We start from the raw sequence: 9451 nt of genomic DNA on the forward strand, positions 1-9451 counted from the left end.
ACACCTAGAGAGTTATAAAGCTGTAAACTTCTCTTGTCTCCGTTGCAATAGAAACTTTCTTCAAAAGTTTCCACAGGATAAGCACATCTTTTTCTTGAATTTGAATATTGCTCCAGTATGTTTCCAACTACTAGATACTTTCTAAATTCAACCTTTTTGTCTTTACTTCAAGCTGTTTCTGATTTAACATTAATTTAGTTTTGTAATACTTTAAATTTAAAAAGCTTTACATTTCATTTTAGCATATTTTTCTCAGAAATCATATGGTTTTAGCTTATTTTATATGTTCATAAGTATAAAAACAGAACAAATCCTAAGGCTTCCACTTCAGTGCAGTGGGTGTTAGTTGCGAATGCAGATAATACAAAATAATTTTAATATACATACCCTCACTCTGTTTCTCCCTATCTTTTTCTTTGTCTCTTATTTTGTATGTTTATCTGAAGAATTGGTTTCAAGGATCACCTTATTCAAAAAAGTGTTGGTTATTGTAGGTTTGGGGTTATAAAGTAGAAACGCTGTAATTTTTTTATACAATGTAGTTTTGTGGATGAGCATCTTTCTATATGACGCTGGATATAAGTTTTGTAGCTACTAACTCATATGTGGTACGTTGTTTAATCATTTTTATATAGTGTGAACTAATAAACTTCATAAAAATAATATTTATTCTTTGCATCTATAGTAATGTATTAGAACAAGTAAACAATCGTAATAAGCATGATGGCAGTATGTTTCATCTTAAAAGTGCTCAGCAATGTTAATTAAATTAAAATTGAAAATTAGATTCTGCATTTATTTATTCCATGAATTACTACTGAATGACACTGGATTTCAGAGAAGAAATCCAGTTTTTCTACTGAAAATCTGTAATAAGCTTTTAAGAAGTATTCTGGTCTAAGACTGAGGATCTGATGTGTTTTGCAGTAAGATTCACTTTTACTGTTTTTACAAAAGCTTGTTTCTTTTCATAATATGCAGCTTCGTTAATAAATGTTGGATAGACTGTACAGTCCCCTTTATATGCAATTACTTCTCCATCAAGAGTCAAAAATAGAGGATCACCATTGTTCAGTGGCTGCCAGTCTTGATCCTTAGAGAAAGAAAATAAATAGAACATATTTACTTTCAAGTTTTTGTATATTTCATGTGACTTCTCGAGTTTATGCTCAGTAATTATATTCTCTCCAGTTCATGGCAAAAGCTTTTAAAAGAATTCCTTTTAATCTTCAGTATGTAATTTCAGGTTTCTGGCCCTCATTTTCAGGCTTGTATAGAATTCAATGGTAAAGGTGAGCTAAAAGGAAACTGCATATGCTTACAATTGATTAAAAACAGACCCTTGTTTTATAATTCGAAATCAGATTTATATTTTAGAATATAAGCTACCCTATTGCCTTTCTCTTTTCTTTTTAGGTTCAAAAGTGATGTTAGATTCAGTGATTCCCAAGTCAGTTACTGAAATACTGTATGACCTTAGTGACAGAACTTACTACAGGGAAGGTCTAAAGTATTCAATAAAACCATTGGCAATATTGTAATTTTAAATATTACTATTAAAATATACTATGATGTAGCAGAAACAACACAGGAACACTTATAAAATGTCACAAATGGAAACTATTTTATAATTTACCTGCAGTTTAGGGTGAATAATAGCAATAACGTCATCATTCTTATTCCTGGGATAATCTACTTTTTCCATTATTTTAAAAACCTCAATTGTACATGGTGGAAATTCCTTTCCTAGAAAGAATAAATGTAATTTAATGTCAAAATGAACAACTGCCTGTTAAAAAGAACAATGCATTATTTATTCTTTTTAGAATGGCTTAAATCATTAGGTCATACCTCATCAAAACTTATACACTAGTGATTAGCTCACATATAAAAATGTCTAGCTCCAGATTTTTTGTCCTCTCAAAGCCAAGTTGCAGAAAGATGGTCCAGTCAGGTATTGTAGCATATGAAGCCCAGATCTAAATTTGGTGCTGAAATGTGACTTTTCACTGTATACTTAAAAAGATATATTTTGTAGATGAAGAAATCAATGAAAGGCCTGTGTTTGAGAGTGCTGCACAACACAGAATGGTATCAGTGCTATTTAATCTTTACCATTCCAGCGCAATAATGGAGATTCTTACATGCACAATTATATTATTTTCCTTCTACCACCACAAAAAGCCCACTGACAAAATGTACTCTTGAAGAATTTTAAACATCTATTTTTGTCAGGATGTATTTCAGATGGTACAGAGGTATAACAAAATCTTACAAAATTTATTGACTTTAATTTTAGATAATAATGCATAGAAGGCGTGTAAATTAAACACTTCTTTCTTAGCATTAATTTACATATGTTCCCCATGTACATACTACTATACAAATATCATGTATTTCAGATTCTCAAAGCAATTGTAAGATTAAGGTCAAGAATACTTACTGAATCTTCAGAAAGAGGAAATACCCTTAAAGCTACCCAAAGGAGCTATACAGGAATTCTGACTTTCTTACGCTACGCTTAGGTGGTCTAGAGAACAATCCTCATCTCGCCCCCCCCCATCCCGACCTCCACCCCCTGCCTTTTACCTGTTTAACTGTAAAATGTTGTAGCCCAATCTATTTTTTTACAAAATATTCTCCTGAAATAGTCCACTGGTATGATGCAGGAGGCTATATTCTCTCATTACTTACTCTACCTTCATTAAAAAGTTGCACAAAATCAAGGCCATGTTTGACAATCTTCCTCATTTTGTCCAAAATATCAGCTCTAACAACACCTTGTGGCTGGGGACCCACCTCCACACCTGTTTGCAGATGAAGGAGATTATTAATATAGCCATAATATATCACATGCTTAGATTACACAGCAAAAATAGATGTCTGATTGGGTCTGTGGTTTATGTTTAAGAGGAATTGTAAAGTACCAAGTTATGTGATTTTTTTTTTAATTTTTTTTTTTTTTTTAAGGCAAGCAGAAAACTTAGCTCACAGGTCAGGATCAGTTTAAAGAACTGTATGTACATTTTTGAGTGTGATACTAGGGTAAGAGAAAGGGCCACTACACATATTCATTTCTCTTATTCTTTTCCTCATCCTATATTTCCATGCTGTATTTTATTTGTTTAATATGAAAAGCAAACTAATGATTTTTTCTATAGTTATGGTTTTGATTCCGTAAATGAAAAACTTAACCACTTCCATGCAGAACATCACTTCCCCTTTCCTTTATCATGTCTTCTCTTTTCCTCTTCTTGGCTAACAACCAGTGTTTCAGCCAAGGCTTATTTAGCGGACGTAAACATTTCTTTTCTGAAGCTGTTACTTCTTCCTTATCCTCATATATTATAAATATTTTCTGCAAACAGTGGGTTAACTGAGTTTAAGAATTTCCATCTGGCTTCTGTATTTTGTAAGCCAAGTATAAATCAGGACTCTTCAGAAGAAGAGATAATCATATCCATTTGATTTGGTAAATATATTGTCAAACAGCTACTGGTGATCAGAGCACTCTGTATAACGTAATGAAATGAACAGATCTGGAAACAGGCATATTTTAAAATAATTCACGGTGGGTTAAAATAGTGTTTATTTTTCATATTTACCAACAGGATGTTTTGCTACAGATCGAGTTGTTGCATATTTCAAGCTAGGATGTTCAATCAGCAAAACAGGACAGCGTTCTGGAGCCAAAGCGTTCTGTGGAGATTGTTTAAAAATTCCTTTGTTATGCAAATATTTTAAAATGTTGTGCCACAAAAGATTACTGATGCAGAATTGATTTACACAATGTCTTCAATATGTTGCCTTTATTTCATGGCCCTCAAAGAAGTAGGACATCTTTAGAAAACATACAAAGCTGTATTTGTTGGTTTCCTTTCCATTAACTCATGCCAGGCATGCTCCACTGAACTTTGCTGTCTCCTAATATAACTGAACACAGTTCTAGTCTTAAATTGCTAACAGGAAGAAAAATCTACTCATCAGTGTTCCAAAACTTAGAATCAAAATACTGTAAAGCAGATTTCAAGTATTTTTTGTGTTAGACTTAGATTCTCTTATGGGGACATAGATTGTGAATTAAGCCTTATTTTAACCTTTTTTTGACATAGAAACCCAATTTCAGGCCTCCTTCCTGGTGACTGCCTACCATTGCTCTTCATAGAATTTTAGTCGTAAGCTTTCTGTATCTTCAAATTTTATAAACATTTAAATGGCATACATGTAATAAGAAAAAAAAAATGTTAAAATATACCTTATTTCTAAGGAAAAAAAAAATTAAAATTCCACTGTTGGCCTAGCCTCAATTTCATCAGTCATTGTCTAGGTCACTAGTACTTCAACCAGATTATGCTTAAGCCAGCACTTTTGCAAACCTCATTCTACCAATACTTATCAGCTTCAGTAACAGCAGAATCAAACAGCTTCTAAAGACATATCACTATTCCTATAAATACTGATGAAGGGAACATTTGTCATTACCTAGTTCCATTATTTTTTACATGTCTTTATTTCATAAAATTAATGTTTAACTATTTAGCATGTGTGACCGAAATTTATCCAAGTTCCTGACAGATCAGTGTGAAAGCAGATTAAATTGCATTCATTTTCGTAGAAGTTATTCTAAGCATTCCTCTTTGCCCATCAGTCTTACTAACACTCATTTTAATACATGAAGATTATGATGAGTTCAAATCTGAATTACCTGATATTATAATCAAATTATTAATTATCTCTGATTAAAAAACCCCATCCTATGAGTGATTAAATATTTTAAACAGTTTTGCAGAATAAAAAATAGCGTATTTAAAGAAACTACAAAATAATATATAGTAATACAACATTACAACTAATATTTTAATAGTTCATTTAAATTACTTTTACCTTGATATAATGAAACATATGAATTGTAAAGTCATCCCTGGAGTTTTCAAGAATAAGGGTACCACCCATGTTAGAAGTGGTGTTGTGAAGGTCAAAAATAAGGTCATACGCATCATCACTACCTTTTGGACCAAATATATGATTGATTTCCTGAGCCCTTCTCACTTCATATGGAATATCTTCCACCACTGTCCTGCTGTTAATATCAGTACAAAGAAATTAGTAAACTCATTCCATGGCTTTACAGTCAACAAAATATGTATACCCTTTTCTTTTTACTTTAATTTCATAACTGACTGGAGTTGAAATCCCCTATTTAATAACCAGACTGTTAAAACTTGACGAATCTGTGCTTGAGAAAAGCAAGTATGGTTGTTAAACAGGTCTTAATAGTATGTATCTTGTGCAGAAGGGTAGTAAGAATTTTTTAATCTGATTTTAGCTGGAGACTATTTACTTCTTTCTTATTTCTTTGCATCCCAAAATTTCCCCCTATGCAGAAAACTAACTCAAAATTTATCAACAACTTAAACCACTTCCAAGACTGGATCCACCTCCTACTGAAGACGGTATTCGGATATCAATCCATGCCCTTTTACCTTGGACATCACTCACAAGGTCTTTTGTAACTTGCTTTACTTCTTGTCTTCTCATATTCTGATCAGACTTTTACAGCCTATTGTTTTGAGCCCTCCTGACCCTCAAAGCTCATAGAAGATTTTGCTACCTCAAATCTATTCCTCCAAAGTTTTAATACTTGTAATCTCAGGTGACTATGTCTGTACTACACCTTAAAAAAAAAAATGGTCTTAGCCTAAGGAAATGTCTGAGATCTGCTTCCTGTCTATATAAGGGCTCTATAGGAAACTGATGTATGACACAAAGACATCTGTCTTGCGTATTAACAGGGTACAAAGCTGCTGTAGGTTCAGACTTGTTTGGCATAGACAGCAAATCTGGTTTTGATGACAGGCCTGGGATACTACCCAAGTACGATATAGACACACCTGGTATCTTTTGCACTAAATTCAGTTTTCTTTCTCAATACAGCTCAAGCTTTGTAATATTTTAGTTTTGTAAGAAATACTGGTATTAATTTGCCCAAAGAAAGTTTTCTTAAATACTAACAAAACACTTTACTAACTGCATGTATATTTAAGCATCCGAAGAGGTTGCTGAGGAAAATTAGGGGATCACCACTGCTGGAGTATTAAAAATGGCAAGACATAATAAATTAGGAATGTCTACATGCAGTTGATCTACTGGTAGGATGTGAGGTGGATTAGAATTTTTACGTAAGCCCCTCAAGCTCCTTTTTCTATTTTTATGATTCTGTATATCACATAATCTATCTTTGTATTCTTTAGTTCTGTTTTTGAAATTCAAGGTTTCTTCACATAAGACTGTTAAATTAATATTTCTTATCAAAGTGAATGGGACTTCCACCATTACTTCCAGTAGTATCGGGATTTCACTCTCCTTTTTCTTATTTTGTGAAATCATTTGTAATCTTGAAGGGCCTACACTTAAAGGGATCAGCTGAAGGTATTCTAAACAGTCAGTAGTGTTGTAATAGGACTGGAGAACTTAATAGGATTATTGAGGAATATTATTTAAAAAATGAAGACAACCTGCAAGTGTCTTAATCTTCTATTTTTTTCAAGTGTTCCATATTCAAAGCAGCTGAAAACAAACCACTTTTTTTCATACATTTGTCCTAAGTAAACAATTAAAAGAATGGCCTCAATGCTTACATGTTAAAAAGTCCATTTATCTTATATATAATAAACAACAAAATCCTAAGATGAAAGGATGTGCAGGGTAAGAACAATCATGCTTACAAAATACAGGATACATACTTCTTTCAGTGATATTCACCTTTACCACTAAGACCTTTCTGAAACATAATTACCTGTTTAGCATGCAACTATACCAAGTATAAGAATGTTTATACAGCAAAGTACATGTCTGGAATAGATGTCTCAAAAGCAGAGAAACATAACATTCCACTAAAAATGTAAAATCAGTTACTATTTCACAGTAACTACAGATTGCATTTCTTCTAAAATAATGAGTCAGTTAAGTTATTAAGACTTTTTGCCTATCATTTTGCTATATTTTTAACTTCGCTAATTTCAAGTTTTCATCTTCTACTGTATATAACTGAAATTAAATACACTTCCCTGATTTGTATGCCATTCTTTCAGATACTCAGATGTCTACCTTTAAATTGCTTTTATCTGCCATCTTCCTGCAAGTATAATTGTATTCAGAAAAGCTCCAAAGCTGAATTGCACAAGAAGACGTGTGAAATAATGACTTTGAAACTCAGAACAGCAATACTTAAGTTTACATAAATACAGCTGATCTAATTCTAATTTGAAATGCTATGTTTTAAGATTATGTGTTGGTTTGAGACTCATTCTACTAGCAATACTTTTAAAATGAATCTGTTCACACTCATGCAATTTGTTCCTTTTGGGTTAAAGGTCAGTAATTTCAGTTATGTGACTGCACAGTTAAAATAGTAGTAGAACTTGTGTTAACATTTTAATCTGGAAAGGAAGCTCCTTACAATTTTAAAAAACAGAAAAGTAAAACAACAGAAAGTACAACTATTCTTACCCAAGATTATCAGGGTCAAAAACACGGTTCAGATCACAGTCAATGTATCTAGTGCACTTCTTCACAGCTCTTGGGTTGGTAAGAAATGGTTTCACTTCCACTCCTGTTCTTTGAATCTCAGCTCCGTTCTCTTGCCAGTGCTTGACCAAAAACACCCCTGATAACTCATTGCCATGAGTTCCCCCGAAGATAGCAACCCGTCTTACTGGAGGTTTATCAACAACAGAAGAGGAAGTCATGCTTTTCAGCAGCTCTAAGAATTGCTGAAAGCAAAACAGAAAATAATGAAGACGTAAAACTTTTGTCTCAAAAAAAAAAGTATTATTTTTAATAGGAAATTCTTTAAGCCTGTTCAGGTCAGATGTGACTGAAAGTGAATTAACATTTGTCTAACAGTTTTTGACTCCCGTTGCAAGGCGGGGAGTTGCTAACCTGACACTCCTCCCTCTCAAGGAGCCCTCCCCTTCATTTACCATATTTAGTAATACCTCCAAGTCTGTTAATGGTACTGTTACACAGTTCAAAAGTTAACTTCCCCAGGCAATCTCTATTAATGTATGATATATAGGTAAATCTTGTACTAACGATAGTATGAAAAGACTTTTAAAATGTAAACTTCATTTACATGGAAATGCACTTAAAATATTTCTAACAGTTTTGCATCGCAAACTAGGTGTAACAAGTATACTCATGTATGTTTTATGTTACATAAACATTACAGTATACAAGGGCAGAATGACTTAAAGTGAGCAAAAACAGTAAAATATGAATCATATCTTGGCTCTGTGTCAACACATAATGCTGAAAGTTCAATTATTTTCATCTTAAAAAACAAGAACATCCGAGTTCCTCAAAGCATGTTGTTGCTTGTATGACCTTTTTTGTTTTATAATAGCTGAGGAACAGTGATTAGAAGGAACGCTAGCTGAAATTAAAGTGCAATTTATCCATGACTGACTGGCGTAGCATTCCTGGCTCTAGTTCTGTCTTGGGGTTTGCTAACACAGACCTATAACACATTGAAAAAACTTTGCCAGTGATGACCCTTCTAACTTCTGCAATCTCTTATTAAAAAGGAAACAGATAGGCCACCACAGGACAATAGTTGTGTTTCCCCCCCCCCAAAAACCTTAGACAACAACTTGACTTCTTTCATCTCTAAAGGCATTCAGATAGGCTTCTGAAACTTATGCAAAAGAGCAGCCATAACTTCCATCATGCAGATCAAAACATTTAGAATAAAAGATCTTAATAAAGGAAAATAAATTTTACTGCTGTAAATGACAGAAATATTTGCAATTAGTATCTGACACATGATATAAATATAAAAAAATGTTACATTGCAAGGGAATAAAGAATATTTATTGAACAATTCTTCTTTATTAAGATTATAATCTAGTGACAGAGTATTTGGCCAGTGCCTGGGAGAGGCTTTATAACCCAGGCTGATAGACTGTAGGTCTATGAAAAGAAAGCTAAACATAGGACTTATCTAGACAAGTTCTGCCAGGAATATATCTCCTACAAAAGTTGCTCTCTATGTTTCAGCTTATGCATACAGATTTGCTGAACCTTATAGCGAGTTAATACAGAGAGACTGTTTACTTAAACATTCAACTGTATTACTGCTGTACTTAGAAGCTGTCAGATATTTAATCATAGTAAGTAATTTATTAAACAAAGCAGTAAAGTTGTATCTTACAGCACTGGACAGTCTGTACTGTCCTTTGACCTCAGTCTGTTTAGCGGTGGTGCCAAAACAGCTATTTACACGCTGCCTGAAAAAATGACTTGCTCTCTGAATCTTGGTTTGCTGAATTTAAACACTGCAGCAGTTTGAAGAGTAAACGGCAAAATGCAAGCATGCAGTGCCAATACAATATAGTTTTATCTTTTATTGCTGGTGGTACTGTAATGGTTGTAATTCCTTGCAAAATGCTGA

The 9451-nt window shown here is 33.2% G+C and overlaps 1 protein-coding gene across 1 annotated transcript; it reads right to left on the minus strand.

Moving 5' to 3' along the window:
- Window positions 1–807: 807 nt before the first annotated feature.
- On the minus strand, window positions 808–7748 carry ASPA (aspartoacylase). The gene is made up of 6 exons (XM_010573727.1): window positions 7510–7748; window positions 4885–5080; window positions 3606–3699; window positions 2700–2807; window positions 1637–1746; window positions 808–1093 (listed from the first exon to the last, which is right to left on the minus strand). The coding sequence occupies exons 1-6, from the start codon at window positions 7746–7748 to the stop codon at window positions 881–883; spliced, it is 960 nt and encodes a 319-aa protein (XP_010572029.1). The 3' UTR covers window positions 808–880.
- Between the last annotated feature and the right edge of the window lie 1703 nt (window positions 7749–9451).

Source organism: Haliaeetus leucocephalus, unplaced genomic scaffold, assembly GCF_000737465.1.
Source record: "Haliaeetus leucocephalus isolate CR32 unplaced genomic scaffold, Haliaeetus_leucocephalus-4.0 Scaffold395, whole genome shotgun sequence".
In the NCBI taxonomy this organism is placed as follows: Eukaryota; Metazoa; Chordata; class Aves; order Accipitriformes; family Accipitridae; genus Haliaeetus; species Haliaeetus leucocephalus.